Source organism: Aythya fuligula, chromosome 11, assembly GCF_009819795.1.
Source record: "Aythya fuligula isolate bAytFul2 chromosome 11, bAytFul2.pri, whole genome shotgun sequence".
Classification (NCBI taxonomy): Eukaryota; Metazoa; Chordata; class Aves; order Anseriformes; family Anatidae; genus Aythya; species Aythya fuligula.
In genome coordinates, this window is record NC_045569.1 from 151,435 (window position 1) to 169,905 (window position 18,471).

General features: G+C 35.2%; 1 protein-coding gene and 1 long non-coding RNA gene across 16 annotated transcripts in view; one reads left to right on the forward strand and one right to left on the reverse strand.

Annotated features, from left to right (window-relative positions):
• Nucleotides 1-619: 619 nt before the first annotated feature.
• The window catches only part of DMXL2 (Dmx like 2), a 57,359-nt gene continuing 39,507 nt past the window's right edge, over nt 620-18,471 (reverse strand). For 2 of the 4 annotated variants that reach the window (XM_032194770.1, XM_032194769.1), the window contains exons 28-44: nt 17,567-17,815; nt 14,518-14,699; nt 13,634-13,764; nt 12,540-12,625; nt 12,086-12,287; nt 11,165-11,282; nt 10,305-10,367; nt 9,821-9,907; nt 9,622-9,743; nt 8,644-8,782; nt 8,049-8,109; nt 7,839-7,966; nt 5,868-5,945; nt 5,168-5,259; nt 4,523-4,575; nt 3,218-3,435; nt 620-2,087 (exon numbers count right to left, since the gene is read on the reverse strand). In XM_032194770.1, coding sequence (XP_032050661.1) covers nt 1,878-2,087; nt 3,218-3,435; nt 4,523-4,575; nt 5,168-5,259; nt 5,868-5,945; nt 7,839-7,966; nt 8,049-8,109; nt 8,644-8,782; nt 9,622-9,743; nt 9,821-9,907; nt 10,305-10,367; nt 11,165-11,282; nt 12,086-12,287; nt 12,540-12,625; nt 13,634-13,764; nt 14,518-14,699; nt 17,567-17,815 — 2,219 coding nt within the window. In that variant the 3' untranslated portion in view covers nt 620-1,877. The remainder of the gene's footprint in view (nt 2,088-3,217; nt 3,436-4,522; nt 4,576-5,167; nt 5,260-5,867; nt 5,946-7,838; nt 7,967-8,048; nt 8,110-8,643; nt 8,783-9,621; nt 9,744-9,820; nt 9,908-10,304; nt 10,368-11,164; nt 11,283-12,085; nt 12,288-12,539; nt 12,626-13,633; nt 13,765-14,517; nt 14,700-17,566; nt 17,816-18,471) is intronic. The other 2 variants (XM_032194772.1, XM_032194771.1) reach the window with 1 other exon arrangement.
• LOC116493398 overlaps nt 3,408-18,471 on the forward strand; it is a 51,382-nt gene continuing 36,318 nt past the window's right edge. For 9 of the 12 annotated variants that reach the window (XR_004253753.1, XR_004253754.1, XR_004253763.1 and 6 more), the window contains exons 1-5: nt 3,430-3,871; nt 7,026-7,127; nt 9,052-9,191; nt 11,208-11,326; nt 13,492-13,585. This is a non-coding gene — a long non-coding RNA (uncharacterized LOC116493398). Of the gene's footprint in view, nt 3,872-7,025; nt 7,128-9,051; nt 9,192-11,207; nt 11,327-13,491; nt 13,586-18,471 lie in introns of all 12 variants that reach the window. The other 3 variants (XR_004253758.1, XR_004253756.1, XR_004253761.1) reach the window with 3 other exon arrangements.

Below are 18,471 nucleotides of genomic sequence, written 5' to 3' on the forward strand. Positions count from 1 at the left end.
GTGTTTATTGGTAAAGCCCATGCAGTTTTCATCTAAATATTTAGAAACAAAGCATCACTTAAACCCCTGACTGCACTGAGCTAATTAATACCTGTGACATCAAGGCACCACTGAAGGACTATCTATGCAGGCAGAACCTTGGTCTAGCAGATGTGCTGGAAAAATACCTCGCTAAACTCCTTTCTTCTCAGCATACATGGTAATTGCACTAAGACCATGATTCAGGCCTTGCATGGTAAGGATGGTGCAAATATAGTTCAAGCCAGAAAATGTTTTTATAATGTGCAGATGTTAAATCCATGTTAAATTTCTGACTGTCATTGTTGACCCACTCAGCTCAACCTGGAGGAGGGACAGCAAACTTGGCCTCTTTCCTTGGTGACAGAAGCTGGCTTGTGTAAGTGCAAGTGTTTCTTGCAGCTACCTTTGTTGGAGATGAACTATATTCTGTTAGCTTTAAAATTTTCTAGGACAGCTGAAAGCAAAATGCAAACAGCTAATCCTTTTTACCTCAGTACATTCTGAGGCCAAGTCAAAGCTAGCTCATGCAGTCTCCAGTCAATCTATCAGAGGTTCAGTTAAGTCTATTTAAATGTAAGAAAGTTCTGGAATGAATTGTTCCATGAAATAAATGAAATTTATTTAACTTAAAAAGCGAAAACTAAACAATGACATTTACTTTTCTTCTTTTTCCTCCTTCACAGCCTGCAATTTAAAATTGCCTTTGGAGAAAGGTGCTTTTTATTATAGTATATTTTACAGTACAGCACAGACATCAAAATGTTCATTGGAGGAATAAGACAGTTTGTTAACACTTAAATATGCAGACATCTTTTCCAGTGTCTTAAGAACATGGTTTTTGTTTACAACAGAAAAATACAACTGACAACAGTAGCTAGTTATATTACAAGCAAACAATATTGAACTCTGCATAGTTTATACAATATGCTGTGGTAATAATTTAATTATTAGTTTTATCCACTATTTACTAGCTGGCCACATAAAGCCTGACATTCATCTGAAATGTGGTATTGTATGGTCTATTGGTATACTCTTAATAGCTTCATTTAATGAAGTATTTTCTGGACTAATGATTTTCCAAACTAAAAGCTGACCAGGATCATGGATGTCCTCACTACAAACATTTAATGCATACAGTACATTCCTAAAGTAAAGGCTGGTGACTATGAGGGAACATAACTGTCAGAAAGAAATGGAAATAGTGCACAAATTAAAAAAGAAATTGCATTTAAAAATGAGTTAATGTGCAAGTTATCAACTATGTATTAATACTAACAGGGAAAAAAATCTCAGCATAAAATGATATGTTTCACAGTACGTTCTTGATTGCACATTGTTTCACAGCATTTGCATCCATTACATGTTCTTGAGAAAATCAAATGCACTGAGTACACTTAGTTAAAAGTAAACTATTTTACAATGAGAAGTTGTAGACATGCTTCAATTAATGTGAAAAAAAAATAAAAATAATCAGAATCACATCAGAAATGCTTACTGACTTGCAGAGCCACAGTGCTTGTTAAGTGAATAACAGCTGTCAGGATCTTTACAATACACTTATTAAATGCAGTTTGCGGGTTACTGAACAATAACCCCACCTATGACTGTACTGGATTTTATTCTTTGCTTTTGCAATACAGTATGTGCATTTCCACCCCAGTGATCCTTATAGGCATACTCAAAATATACCTATTATAAAAGGTTTTTTTAATCTTTTTTTTTTTCCTCCCATAATACTTAATGCCGCTGTAATTACTTTGAAAGGCAACAAAATAGTTCCTTTCCACAGTGCATATCACTGCATTTTTAGATACTTAAAGGGACGTTATATAAAAACAAGATCAGCTCACATAAAGCTACAGAATGTCAAAAATGCCTGAAGGTACGTTGAAAGCATTAGGAAGAACCCTCATCTTCAGTGTGCCATCTGCTCCACAGGAGAACATACGATTCCCTTGCACGGTTTCAATCTGGGTGACACCAGCACCAATGTTTCTGAAAATGGACTGCTTAGCATGTTCATTTTTAAATGAATGAATTAAGTTATACCCAGTCAGTCTCCACACCTGTATCAAAAGAATGACAAATGAGACAGAAGGAGGTTAAAATTAGGATTTCTATTTTTTCCCTAGTGTTTCAGATTCTTAGCTGTTCTAAACCCTGTTCAGCAAAGATAAAGGGTATTTTTGTTGTCTATAAGCAACAATTATAACAAGTCCAAGAGTCTTAAGGCATTTGGTGAAGCATAATGTAAAATACCATAAAGCTACCATACTGTAGACCAGCTGGTTACTCTGCAGGGCAAAGCTGCTGTTTTACCTCATCAGCAGTGCCTGCCAGCTTCCTCCCCATGAAAGGTACAGAAATGAACAGGCTGCATTTTTATCCAAGATGAAGATGAGTGTGTCAGCTTTGCAGCAGCTGGAAATGCTTTTCTGCTAAGGAATGCTGCAGGAAGTCTGCTGCGTAATTACTGAGTGTGCAGAGTGGCAGTGCAACTGAGCTGTCCTATGTCCCAGGCTGAAGGAGCTCTCAACAAGAGCAGGCCACAAGCACACACAGGCACAGAAGGCACCTATTAACACTGCACAATCTGTCTAAAAGGAAAGAAACTGTGCTCTCGATCTCTTTACCATGTTTTTGTATTTCCTTCCTTTACTGCTCAGAAAATAAGCCCTTTAAAACAGGGACTTTGTTCTGTAATTTTTGTGTGTCTGACTACTATGAGACCTCAGTAGCTGCCTGGGACATCGAAGTGAACAGAAGTTGGTGTTACAACAACTTTATGAGATGTTAAGGTTATTGAGCGCTTGCTGAGTAGTACAAACATCCAAAGGCCAAAACCAACACATCCTTAAGACGGAAAAATAAATCTAAGATTTCAGAATCATGCATTTTGCTTTATCCATTTAAAATTCAGTCATACAACTTTTAAAAGACTATTCTATTTTCTTTAGTGGAGAACAAAAGCTAATTCCTTTAGAAGCACATTAGTATATTTAAGCTTCCATTATAAATACAAAGCAAGTATCCTGTGTAACAAGTGTAGAAGTTTTGTGGATTTTTTTTTTTTTTTTTTTTTACTGTTTTGTTACCACATTCACCTGGCAATTTACAGCATGCTGATCAAAATATATCTATACAGGACCTAAGGTAAATACTCTCTTATTACGACTCAGCTACTCTTAAGGCTTACCTTCATGTTACCTTCTGCTGAGCCTGTAACAAAATAATCCTCAGAAGGGTCCAGTGCAAGGGCCTTTACAGCTGATTCATGTGCTTGGAAGGTATAAAGGATTTGCCTCTGTCTGATGTCAAAGATGCAGATATATCCCTTCCTACCGCCAGAGATTAGCAGTTGATGTTTAGGTGCATACTGAAGTACCGTGGCGCCATGATCATGACAGGCGAAGGCTGAAGAAGGACGCCACAGTTGAATTGATTTGAAACTGTAAGTAACTTTCTATCTTAAAATGCGTTTCTGCTATGAATTGTTATCTGAACATTTTCTAACCCGACAGATGCATTCCTTCATATTGGTAATGTCATATCAGTTAACAGCTCTTTGCTATTATTAGGGCAACACAGGTCTAATGCACAAGGAAGCGTGATATGCAATCTAATTAAAGTTAGAATACAGGTACATACATGAATTAAAAATAAATAAATAAAATTCACCATATATATTAAACTAAATTAAAATCCCAAGTTTAAAATGTATATATTCTAATTGCCTGAATTCTAATTTGCATAGGAGCCCTAACTCGATTTCTTCAAAATGAGACTGAACTTCTGTGCAATCTGCTACTTTTAAAATATGAAAGTAAGAATGCTCCTGCTGTTTACACAGGTAATTGCTATGTTTATTCACATATTAGAAGTGTTTATGGCTGTATATGATGGTTGAATTTGCTCTTTTATGAACCCTAGATATCAAATTTGTATTTTTTTCCATAGTGCAAGATGATAGAATTTTGCTTTAGTTCTTTATGTAAAGATGAAATTATTGAACCTGAACAAATAGAACATCTTGTTAAGAATCTAGTCCAAGTGCTGAAAAACATGGACAATGTTTTCTGAGTTGCTTCTACTATTACCTATAATTGTCTTTTCTCCTGTACTTCAGTAGAGTAGTGGATCTATTAATTAAGTGCTAGTTTAAGTGAAAGCCTGCATACACTCAAACTTTAATAATGGAGATGCTTGGTTTTTCAGGAGATGCTTAGTTTTTCAGGACTGTATTCAAATAGTTCAGGCTTTATTAATATTGTCACGAAAATAGCTTTATGTATGATCACCCTTCTTCATACTTTTCTATAGAGCAGATTATCATCATGCTGGAGACTACATAGTATCAGTCCTGGTGCATGCACTCATGTGGCACACAAATTCCTAGACTAGTACCTCGGCATAAATTTCTCCCCTTGGACCAAATGCATACACAAACTATATTTCCTGAGTCAGTGAAAAGAAGACATCTGAGTTTCTCTGCAGCACTTACCATGTATAAGACTGTTACCAGATGAAACCAACGTGTCCCATAGGCACACATTTCTGAAGGGGAAAAAAAGTCATTATGGCTTGTTGAGAAGTGATTTATGGTGTGACATGACTCAGAGGGTGCTTGTGTTCTGTGTCAAAGCCTACAAGGTAGAACTGAACAAGGAGCCCTTGACTCTTTGCAGTCATTGGAGAGCACACGTAAAGACTTAAGAGCTTAATGCTTTCTGTGCTCTTTTGTCCTTCACAATGGAGACTATACTTTCTGCCTTTAAGACGTGTACTAATCCTAGGTCATACCATGAAATTATACAAGTTGTTCTTTTCTGAGAAAAATTATTACCTTGACTTTACTGAACATATTTCTCCCCTAGCAACAACAGCACCTCAGAACTAGTTGTATTTGGAATACACCTTGAAAAAAATGGTCAGCTGTTGACCATACCTTATACAAACTATAAGTTGGGAAACAAACGACTGAAGGAATGATGTTCAAAGAAACAACCTGTCAAGTCCAAGCTGTAACAAAGCTTATAATGCTGATCCTTGCAATGTCAGCCACACATTAATGCATGAAAGGCAGTAGGTTAATGGACATTAATTGGTAGCTTTGGTGAAATTTTTGATTGGTGATCTTTAAACACACCTGTTATCATTGGACTGTCCCGATGTGGCAACTAGACTTGAAGAGGTTATAAATGCAAAGTCACTTGTGGTTTTACTGTGACACTGCCAACTCTATTATAAACAAAACAAAAACACAGATGCAATCTTATTAGTTGTCATCTGCAACAAAAGTTACTATTAGTGTCATGTTACTGATAGCATACTGCAAGCAGTTTTTTAAAGTTTTAAAAGCTAAAAAACGGATATAAAACACAGCTTGAAGTCCAAAGGATGAAGTAATGAATTAAAAAAACAGTATAAAAATGTAATACAACAATTGAATTACATACATAAAAAAAACACATAGCATAGCATTAGCCTGAATTTCAAATTAAGCATGGTCTTTGTGTACAGTTAATTAGCAGTGAAAAAAAAAAAAAAAGAGTGTACTTTTACTACGTCTTGGGGCTGTAAAGTCATTACTGTGAGTTCTGATTTTTAATTTTATCAAGGGTAATGCTGGTAGTATTTGTAATTACATTGTAGCTTATGGCTCTTCTACAATTACTTTTCCAAAAACATATTATTGAAACCATACATACTGGTAAAGTATGCTAATTAAAAAGCAGCAAAATCAAAAATGCCTCAGTGAAACTCTTACACTCTTGGCTTGCCTGAAATCTTGAAGACCCAAGTTTTGTCTATAAAAAGAATTAAAAAAAAGTTGTCTACGTACTTACCAGATAGGGCTTAGGATTTGAGCTGGTTTGGTTTACTTGCCAAATACTTAGAAATCCTTCACCATCAGCAACACCACACTGCAAGGAGTGAAATGCATTTATTTGCATAACTTATTGGTTACTGGATGTTTGCTTCATGACAGCAAACAGCTGAATTCAGGGAAAAAAAAAAACAACATACCAAACCCACGAAACCACTGCCTACACATCAAATATCAACAACAATGGTTTTCAGATAGAACAAGCAAATTAAAAGGCAATTCAGTTCAGCACTGATTGTTTAATGATTAATGATGGATGCTTTCCTACATGCCTAAACCTTTTCTGGAACTGAAAGCATTTTAAGTGTGGAAGCTTATCATTTGAATCCTGTTTTTAAACACTAAAGTCTACAGAGGAATCCTTACTCCCCGACTGTTTGAAAATGCTTAGTAAAGTAAGATGCATGACAGCATCTCATAAAAGCATGATTTTGAACACAATTGTGGGAAGACCATATTGTATCATGTATCATTAGTATACCATTAACAACTGAGCCAATTAACCCAAATGCATGGCAATTATACTGTATATTCCATACAGTTATAAATGTTTTACAAAATGTTTTTAGAAACATTTAGAATTATTTTTCATATTTTCTCTGTCTGCTCATGAGTCCTTCTTGAGTGACCTCCATGTGAACCAGCAGCGATAATTCATTCTTTTTAAAATTGATTCCCGTATGATGTTAGATTATAATATTTCAAACATAATCAAAACACTGATTAAAAAAAAAGAGGTTTTATGCTACCTGAAAAAAGATGTGACGGGAGAGATAAATGGGATAGATGCTGTTAAATGGGACAGATGCTGTTTCTAAATGTTGTCATGCCAACTCCTTTAATTCACTTTTTATGCCCCTTAACTATAATGAAATTAAAAAGCTACATTTTATGTCAGTAAAATGCAGAGGACAAGACTTCTTGAAATAACAGAACGTACTATATGAAAAACTGAGGAGGTGGGTATTTCTCCCAATTCCCTTCTCTTTGTCTACCTTTTTCTGCAGTTTACCTCATGCTCATTTCTGGCCAAAGTATGTGGCTGTTTTGTAGTTTTTTTATTTCTCTCCACTGTAGATTTACTCTCTTTAACTAATGGATCGAAATTATCTTCTAGGTAACACATTCTGTCAAAACTTTATCATAGCCAGAAAGCAAGTACGAAGCACTTCTTGAACACCTAAACCTAGTCTGATACAAGTTTGCTTCTGCAAAATAGGTTAGTTCAATTTTTTTTAATGTTTAATTTAAAAACCCTCCAAGTAGAAACACAGATTTCAGAAAAGGGAGACAAGAAGACTGAAAATAGGGAAAAAAGGGGTATGTAATACTGAGAGTTGCTTAAAATGTAGTTAATAATAAAGACTAGCCAGAAATTAACAGACAGATAAGATGGCTTGACAGTCCCTGGAAGTTCCCTTTTGAGTGAATCACGTTAGACTTCCTTTATAGGGACAGCAGGAAGGAGGCTTCAGATACATCTTGTAAATGATATCAGTTAAATTTTAGAGGGATTAAATGTGTGTGTGTGAGAGAGAGAGAGAGTTTTGAGACTGCTTAGACTATGAAGGGAATACATAGTTCTTTTAGGAAGGGACAGGTAAGAGAAGACAGTCAAGCTGATATAAATCAGTGCATTTCTCCTGCAATAGATTTTACTCTTGAGGTGTAAAGACAGTGGAGATTACTGAAAATCTTGCTTTGTATTAATATAACCCCACATGTATCAGCATGAAGCTGATAGAAAAGAAGCAAGTATAAAGGTCATTGTTTATTATAAAGCTTCCGTATGCAGCGAAAATGAAATCATACTGGTTATGCCATCTTACGAGTTTTGTGTGTTATCAATTAGAACTGTTTTAGAGGTCACAGCACTATCAAATGTGTTCTTTTATGAATAGTGAAATTTAAAATCCTAAATTGTACCTACCTTATTGCCCTGTGAATTGAAATACATTCTTGTAACCCTGGCATTCCCAGCCTGTCGGAAGCATACCAATTGCTGTGGCCTTGTCCACTCAAACATTCGAACACTACCATCTTGTGCTCCTGTAAGATCTGAGATCAAAAACAGATATTCATTAATACAGAATAATATTAAAAAATATTTACTTCATACTGGCAATTCTGATTTACTTACAATACTGATGGACTGGATGTGAAGCCATTCTCTTGACATTATTCAGATTTCTTTTAATAAGCTTCATAAAAAAAATGAAATAAAAATAATTTTAAAGTAAAAATCAATATAAGACACAAACACATTATTCAACTATTCTACTATATGTAAATGCCCCCCCCAGTTAAAAAGCTTGTAAACTAACATTATTTGTAGCTAATTATGTCTAGTTGTCTTTAGGTTTTAGATTTTCGGTCATGAAATTTCAGTTCATGTTATCTTCTATTGTACAGAGATCTGATGCAATAATTCTGATATTAGTCCCAAAGCAAGGTCTTTTTTTTTTTTTTTTTTTTTTTTTTGAAAAACTACTAGTCCTAGCTCCTCAAAGGTCCCGTAAGAAAAACTTGACTGTCCCATTTTTTTTCTAAATTCTAATAATTCTATGCCACAATCTACACGAAAATACTTAGTTTTGTCAGGTCTTGGTCACTGCAGGCTTTTATGTCAACACTGAATTAACAGTAACATGGTTTATATACTCCAGGACTTTACTAAATAATACAGCAAAAAAATAGTAATAGTGTCCAGAGCTGCATGAAACAAAAGTACTTACCACGCCAGCTCCAGTGCTAGTTTGACCACTGCCTAACCATGGCATAGATGAAGATGGTTGTATCTGATTCACTCCAAGAGATGGCGCAGTTGACTGTGTTAGTGTTGTGGTAGAACCACGAAAGTCAATATCATCAGAACTGTAAAAAACAAAACAAAACAAAACACGGCAGGTTTTGCTTTAAAAAAATGCTTCTTTGCTATCAATGTTGTTTGCTTATCTCATGGTTTAGAGCCCAATGGCAGTGGGTAGAGGAAGTAATTATAATGAGACAATAATTGCACAATTCCTACACTTACATTATACAAACATTTTCCAAATGCTCCAAATATATCAATTTATATTTATATCAATTTATATTTAATTTATATCAATTATTATCAATATATCAATTTTAAACCTCCACAGATGATTCCAACCATGGTAGATGCTGAGAATACAAGCTCCCTTGAGGAGAACATTGCTGGTAAGAGTATGGACAAAAGGAAAATACAGCATCCAAAGCTGATGACCTGTGCATCTATTCTGTGCAATAAGGTGTAGCGCAAGTAAGTGCTTGCTGCAGCTGACACATTCATGCTTCTCACCATGATAATGGTAGTAGCTTACTGTAGTTCAGGCTGTTGCACTAGACAGCTATCACCAGCTACCACAAGTAGCCTCAACACTGCAACGATGCAACTGCAAGTGTTTCTGAGGTAGTGCTTCCTTTAGTAGCTTATGCATCACAGGAGTTTACTTCACTGAACAGTGCAGACAAGCCCAATATAGTTAAACCCCTCAAAATCTTATTTTTATCATGTGTAGAACATAGCAATATTCTTTTCCCTTCCCTCATCACTACTACTTTGGAATGTAATCTAAAACCTACTGAAGATTATCCAATTAACATTCTTTTGTGTACAGTCAACATTTACTATAACTATATACCCAGCCTCACGGTAAACTCTTACTATAACCACAAAGAAATAATCCTACCTTTTAGACTCTCTGTCATATTCTTCCCCAATCCATATAAATGACTGAGCAGCAAGTAGAGCTGAAATATCAAGTTCTTGAACATCGTGTGTAGATGCCAAAACAATTTCATTGCTGTTTGCCTATGCAGAACAAATAAAAAACTTATACTAACTTTAATTAGGATTTATTGCACATCCTAGTAATATTTAAGGCTTACCTTATTAACTGCAAATGCCATTATCATATCTGATTCTTTGTGAATGATTTTTGCTTTTCCTCCAGGGTAGCCAAGATCTGCTTCAACCTACAAAACATTTATGAGAAATTTTACTTAGAGTGAAAATCCATTTTGTAGTGGTACATTCAGACTGCAAAAGTCGATACAAAATTCATGCAAGAAAAGTTCAGTGGCCTCAGCATTGTTTAGGAAGCAAACTTTAGAATTATCATACGCTTTGGTGATCTAAAAGTCAGAAGTTATGTCTGAGTGTAAGAAACACAAAGTTGTGTGTGCAACACTGTTTACAAGGAGTTCACTCATCCCAATTATAGGACATCCAAAGTTAATTCATTCACTGATTAAAAGCCTGCCACACAGACTACACAGAACACATAGCTTCTGTTAGTCACATTAGAGAAAGAAAAGCCAGTTCCACAGAACTTTTAAGAATGTGCTGGAGGTTTGGGAGAAGGGATACTACCTTGTTTTTGTGATCTTCTGCTACGCAGTTTTGTTTGACCTGCTCCACACGATCTTCTACAGACTACATAACATCACACAGTCACAAACACAAAACACATGCACAAACAAATATAAAAAAGAATGAAACATTCCAAACTAGATTTTAAAGGCCACTCTGTCAGCAAATGATGACAAATGTATTATTAACTTCTTATAAAAGGCACAGGAACTATGACAGCAATCTAAACAAACTCACTTAAAATGTAATGCCTCCTAGATGAACACAAAATGTATGATATAGCAAATAAATGGAGGAGTAATACACACACAAACTCCATACTTACAAGAAACCTTAAAGATATTAAATAGTATAGTTATTCTGTATGGTACTGGTGTTGGTTAAAATTTACAATTACAACTCATTACAGTTGTAACTGGTACAATTCATAAAACCCCATATTATATATTATTATATAATATTACTTTTATATGTATATATTACTCATGCATATATACATATACACAAAGTAATAGCTCAATGAAATTTATTTTTCAATATGACAACAAAAAATATATGAATACTCAAGTTTATTTACTTGTTACCTCTATTGTAAATGTTATTTTTCTTTACTAGGACAGTATTCAAATACATAAAGGTAAGGTGAAATATGTCTTGTCTAAAAATATTTGGTTTGGTTAGTATTTCAATAAACAACATGATAGTCATGTTGACTAAATGAAAAACACTGTAAAATGAAAGAAATTGAAATGCCAACAAAAATTGAAAGAAAATTTAAAAGATACTGAAGAGACTGAAGAACAGTTATAACTGAACTTTCTTAAAAAAAAAAATAAAATAAAGTTATATGCTTTGTTTACCTCACTTTGCTTTCTTTTCTTTGTGAATATGTATCTTACGAAGGTCTCCTGAAGAAGTTCTTGCTTCACAAGAAAATGCCATAGCCTTTTTGCTGGAAGAGCTGAATAATCCTTTGATCTGGATGATGCAGGAAAAAGAAAAAGACTTCTGTTTATTTAAAGGTAGATAACATCCCCCCATCCATCCCTAAATTTGGAGAATGACTCCAAATTACTATAAATGAAATTCCAAATTTAAATTCTAATTTGTACATGGCAAATATCAAGGGATGTATTTTTTTCTTTTTACATTTCTTAGAATATCTTAAAATCCTACAGTACCAACCATGCAAATTATATATCTCATATTTAGTCACATATAGTTAACAAAACAAAATTTTTTTTTTTTTTAGTATATGGAGAAAAGCAAAACTATTTTTGAGTTGGAAATATCCTTCAACATCTTCATTTAAAGATACCTGCAAGCATGACACTGGTCCAACATAGGAGGATTGACTTTATAAGGACTGTACTGCAACTCTTTTTCTCTTCTCCTATTGACATCTGCATATACTGTATAACTTTTGTTGCTGAGGTAGGGTGGGAGATAGCTACTACTGGAGGAGTAGCAAAAGAGGTTGAATAGGGTCTTCCTAGCCGGAGCTAATGCCCTCGATTTGTAGTCCTCCAAGAACTGCTCTTTCCTTCTTATTTTCCTTTCTTAATGCAGCTGAGAAAAGTGCAGCAGAGTAAGAAAAGCAGCTGCAGGAGATGGCTGCATAAGAAGTCACATAGGGACATAGGAAAATGGTTTCTGTAAAGCATTGTCTGGAACTAAAATCTAGCTAAGCTTCATTTGGCTGTTTAGCTTTAGGGGGAAGTAATCTTTAATATGTCTATGGTCAAGGAATGTGTTTTTTCTTCTAGGGAAAAAATATTTACTTGAATGGTGTATTTTCAGGTTCAATCATTGCTTTATTGCGGAGAATAGCCGGTCCTGCACCTACTCCAAGGTCACTAGGATAAGTGTTAATGTAGTTTGGCGGTGGGCCTTCAAACTGGTCCATTCTGTCTTGAAGAATCTGTTCCCAGTGTTCCAAATTTTTTATTACAGCAATGCCTAATGGTGATGTTACAGGTAGATCTAAACAGAAATATTAAAAAAGTAAGACTTAGAGAAAAAATAATATAACTTACAGCACATATTAAAAAAAAGTAGAATAATAGTAATTAAAAAAAATCTTCAAAGAAAATGTATTTGTTTGCAACTGTCACAAATAGTGTTTTAAATTATATAAATTTTAAAATAAAAAGTAAAATAAATGTATTTAAAAGTAAAGTCTGACAGAAAGACACTTGTTAAGAAAACTAAAATGTTAAGCTGAATTTCACGTACCAATGAATTCCAGACCAGCAATAGGAAAGAAGTTCTTAACATTGTGCAGAACTAGTTTTACCATTGTCAGATGCAGAAGAGCCCAGCTGTATAAAAAGAATAGTTTTAGTTGTGCTAAAACAACACTAACATATCTGTCTGCAGAACAGATTTTTTTTTCCTTCTATCTAATACACAGGTGAGAAAAACGGCAGAGATGTTTCACCAAGGTTTTTAAATTTAACAGACACGTAAAGAAAGACATATCTATCAACTACTCAATTTAAGGCTGTCTCCCCCCCCATAACAGTCAGCATCACTTTCTCTTTATAAATTTAAGATTATTGAATTATTTTCCATTAAAAACATATCATATAAAAGAGTGTGCACATGTGAGCCTCTGCAAGAATGTGAATTAAGTACAAGCCTCCTGAAATACTTCCTGAAATTCTCCAGTTAAATCAAAATGAAACAGACAAGCAATTGCTTGAATTTGGTATTCATGCTAGAAGTTTTCCCAAGTAAAAGAGTCTCACAGGTACTAAAATTACAAAGCCTGTAGAGTGTAAGGACTAAAGAGAGAATTGAAAAGTAGAACAGATTTTAAAAAGACGTATTTTTTCTCCACTTTTATAATGCTAAGTTCATCTGTTTTATTCCATTTTATCTTGCAACATTTTCTCTTTAAGTGTTCTACTTAATCTGTCTGTAATTCAAGAACTAAGGATCAATCACACTTGAATCGGTTTTCTGAAACATCAGTCTAAAGCTGGCATTGTAGTAGCTCATGTTCCTTGTGTCTTAAAGATGACAGGTATTACTTGTCTTCTTCTTCGGGTATTTCTTGTTTATTTCCCTTCCCACCAAGAAAATCCAAAACACATCTCTGACTTGCTAATTCCAATTTCTTCGGGAAAGCAAACGGGGAAATGTTTGTTACTGTGATCAAAATTTGTTGCTCCTGTAATCCCAGTGACAGCGGTATATCTAACCATGGCACTAAAAATACTCAACTGAACCTGTGGAGTGTGTAGAAGACCTGTATGTTCTTTAATTTGGAAGAGAAGGTAAGCACGTGACATTATTATTCTAAAACAGTAGCAATCTCTTCTAACCTGTAAGAATTGGCATCTTTGTGTTCCTGGATCTGTATGTCAGAGAGGAAAGCATCATCCTCTTCCTCATCACTATGAATGCTTTCATCAGAATCATATATTACACCGCTGTCTGACAAAGGAAGAAATGGCTGCAATACAAAATAGAAGTCTGCTTTAAAAGTAGTTTTCTGATCTCTTTAAACTCTTCTAGTTTAGGTATCATTTAAACTCTTTGACAATGACAACAACTTAACATATAAATAAGGTTCCCTAAAAAAAAAACAACAAACAAGTAGCAACAGGAACAGTGTTTATCTCTATTATAAGCAAGAGCCCTGTTTTGAAAGTTAAGTAACAGATCTGAGGCAAGTAACAGACTTGAGACTCTATCTTTTATTAAGATAAAGCTTTTTAAGATGATGCAGCTTACTATGAAGAGCACTGAAAAATTTCACATTATTTTTGTCCTATAGAACTTAAGGGAGTAGAAATACTCTTTTGTGAACTGTAACTTCATAAAAGTAACTGTAACTGTAACTGTCTACAACCTCCTCACGAGGGGGAGTGGAGAGGAAGGCCCTGACCTATTCTCCATAATCACCAGTGACAGGACCCGAGGGAATGGTGTCAATCTGAGGCAGGGGAGGTTTAGGCTGGACAGCAGGAAGAGGTTCTTCGCCAAGAGGGTGGTTGCACACTGCAACAGGCTCCCCAGTGAAGTAGCCACTGCACCAAGCCTGTCTGAATTTAAGAAGCATTTGGACTGTGCACTTAGTCACCAGGCCTAAAATTTTGGGCAGACCTGTGCGGTGCCAGGAGCTGGACTTGATGATCCTTATGGGTCCCTTCCAACTTGGGATATTCTATGATTCTATGAACTTATATTTTCCATTTTAAATTACCTTTGCCATAAAGTAGTCCCACATGCTGAGCTCTGGAGGGATGAATTTTTCTTTGTAAGAGGGTCTTTCTGCAGGCACAGGTGGTGGTACAGCGCTGTCTTTTACTGGTCTTCCTGGCACGAGCATTCTCATATTAAAACGACGACGATGTTTATCCATTTCTTCTGAAGGAAGAGGCGGTGCTAAACTCAGATAATTTGAAAAGCTGATGTTAACATTGCATCTTGCAAAGTAGTTGTATTTTATAATTGAAGAACATTAAAATATTATTATTGGTACTAACTTCTACCAATTCAGGAATCAAAGCCAGCCTAAATAAATTAAGTGTAATCATACAAAAAGTTCCGTTATGATAAATTCAATAACCGTAGCATTGGGTGTATCATAAGAAATACGTTTTGTTATCTGGATGAAGTTTTCAGTAGATGTAGCATTTAGCTTCTCAAGAAAGAAAAATTAAGATATTCTGTTCAGAAATAGAAGCAATATATAAAATTTCACTAAACAGTAAACTGCACAATCAGCATTAGTGGTTCAAAATATAAGTCAAGGAACTCTTAAGATAGCAAAAAGAATTTGAGTAGTCTTTGTGACAACTGAAGTCTATTGCAAAATGTTATGATTTAGACCATCTTAATAGTTATCAAAATATAAATGTGGAATTAGTCTTTTAAAGTGTCATTAAGCAGGTAACATTGAAGATTACACTTACTTTATTATAAAGGAGGTAGATATTAAAAAACTTTTTTTAGAAGCCATCACTAGCATTCATCTACACTGCAAGTTTTTACAAACCTTTATTAACATCCTCTGAAACATCAGAAACTGTAGCAGCTTGTAGGTTAAAGGAAAACAGAATACATCTTAAAGAAAATATGACTTCTTATAAAAAGTTGTTTATATTAACACATTGTCAAAATAAACGATCATTCCTAAAATGATTATTCTCAAATAAACTTAATTTACTCCATAAAAGAGAAATAAGTTATGAATACTTACAATGATGCAATTCAGAATGCTAATTGACCAATGGTGACTGTATGATAATGTCATCAATGACAGCAATTATTGAGATTAGAAGTAACTTGTTTCCAAGTTACTGCAATAGTTATACATGTACAGTAGGGCTTACCTCTCACATACAGAAAACCTAGGTATTAGCACTGATTTATACCATCTATTCTTCACTAAAAATAATGACTGAAAGCACTGAAAAGTGTTATAAGCAAGCACCTAATAGTAGTTTCATAAAGAAATATGATTAGTACGTTTGTTTGAATCAAAACATCTGAGTTAAAATTACTCATCACTAATTATTTTTTTGGTAGTTTAATATCAAATGCAAGTTTGAGACACAAAAGTACTGGCAATTCCATTCTAAGTGCCATCAGTTCTTACATTAAGAAAAATAATGGTGTATACTAATAATTCTGAAACTTTTATACTGGGAAATACACAGAGCAATCCACGTGCAGGTTGCTTACCATGCTTCTGGGATACATTCCCTGTGTCACAACACTGATTTCTTCACTACTTGTCAAAACTACTTGGTGTGATGGCTGACTGTTAACAATATTGTTGTTATCTTGCTGTTTAAGCACTTTGCTTTACCTTGAACTGAAATTTTTCATCGTTGTTTTAGAAAAACTGAAGGAAAAATCCCAAGAAAACTATGTTGTGTGTAAAAGTAATTAAATGCAGAAGTCTATATCCAAGACTTTCTATATTCATTCTAAGTAGAGTTAAAAAAAAAAATAAAAATAAAAACTCTACGCCATTGACATTCTTGTTTTTTGTGACAACAGTCAGTCACAAAGATGAAGTCTGGATTTTTTTTTTTAACCTAACAAGTGCTCAGTCTTCAAGTCCTGATTAAAATTAATACCGCTACTACAGTTAAATTTTCAGGCCAAATTAAAAAGTTGCCTTCTGAGTAAATGCATGGTCTGTTCTGAAAGTAGAAGGACTAATTTAAAAAAAATATATATATTAATGAGAATAGAACAAACAATTAGAATTTTTCACAGTAGCACCCTTCCGCATCTACACACTGCTGCCAATGAGTTTTCCAGTTTTCGTACGCCTCCAGGAACGCCTGGACCGGAATGCTGTTTAGCTCCCTCGTCACGGTCTCTTGAAGCACCTCTGCCGATGCGTGATGCTTCCCCTTGAGCGTCGATTTTATTCTCGGGAATGGAAAAAGTCTGGTGGGGCCAAGTCGGGGCAGTGGGGGGACTGAGGCAGCGTTGCCACCTTGTGGGCAAGATACTCCACTACGCAGAACGCTGTGTGGCTCGGCACGTTGTCATGGTGCAGCCGCCAATTGTTGACGATGGCTGGGCGGACACGAGCAATGCGTTTTCGCAGTCTTGTGAGGACTTCCACGTAAATTTTTCACTCGTGACACATTTTCATTGGTCTTGCTGGTCAAAGGGCGTCTGGAGCAGTCGTCGTCTTCCACTCTTTCCCTACCTTCTCGGAACAGCTTGTGCCACTCAAAAACACCCGATCTACCCATGGCAGCATCACTGTAGGCCTCCTTTATCATGTCGTGAGTCTCTTTGCCCGTTTTACCAAGCTTTACACAAAATTTTATTGCGTATCGCTGCTTCAGTAAACACTCCATGATTCTCCGTGACAAGGCGTTTCGACAGGTGTTCACAGTACGAGTGACCTGCTCTCTTCAACAGCCGACAGCTGACTGCCGATTTTTCCCAGCATTCCCAATATCCCCCTCCACCGATCCTGTGCGCGCAGACCGTCTCTTGTCTGCCTGTTTGCCCAGGAAAAAGCAAGTCCTACTACTCTCAGAACAGACTATGTACCTGTATTGTTTTAATGGTAAATTCAAAATAAGCTGGGTGCCATTACAAAGGACAACTGTGAGAAAGACTAACATTGTTTTGGATTTTTTACTAACATAACAGATTTCTTGCCCATAAATACTTAAAATAATGCTTACTTGGTTTTTTGTGTTTAAAAATCTTCTCTAATAAGTTACTAAAAGTTACAAAATACAAATCATTAGTATGACCTTTAAACAGAGTACCTGGAATATTTTCTGATTGTCTTCGAGGTTTTACAAGCAGTTTCACTCCGCCACCAAAAACGGCAGCCCACATTCGGCTGTTCAGTGGATGGGCTGCTAGTCGAAATAATTCATTACATGAATTGGTTGCCATGGCATGTATAAGCAGACTCAGGTAGACAGCTACAACAGCTTCACAAAGAAGAATGTTTAACTTTGGTTGATCTTCATCCTGAGCTGAACTTAAAAGATTTATAAGTGAACTCACACCTGCAAAGAGAAGAGGAAAAGTTCTGCATTAAATGAGTAGGTTTACAAACAGGGAAAAAGTCAATGTGACATCTCTACTTTTTATGGTAAACAGATTAATAGCCACTTGATACTTTTATTTGGATGAAACATACTATTATTATTTTTCTTAAAATCATAAAGATTGAAAGAAAAAACCCTTCTTTAGTCTGGGACTTCTGACTTGTGTCTCAGTTCAGTTTGCCTGTGAAACTGATGCCTCCTGCACTATTGCCAGAGTTGACTTCAAAATACTAAATCTATGTCAGTACATCAAAAGTAGCTGTTTTGACAGCTACAGCAAGTAAAGCATGTATGTAAGACAGTACTGTTTAAACAGCTAATGGAAAAGCTTTGCTTGGGGGTGAGAAAGACTGGAAGAAAACATTTTAGGACAACAAAGTAACAGCTTACAGACTTTATCATGAGGATCATCATCTCTTCTTTGAATAAGGTTTTGCAATAAAGTTTTTTTTTTTGTTTGTTTTGATATGTGAAGAAGCTAAAGGCTGTTACTAATTTGAGAACTAAATACAAAACACTTATCCATCATTGATCATCCATCATTTCATCCAGATTTGGTTGAAAGATTAGCATCAAGTTGTACTGTAAGTTATTATACAAGTATTACAGAACAG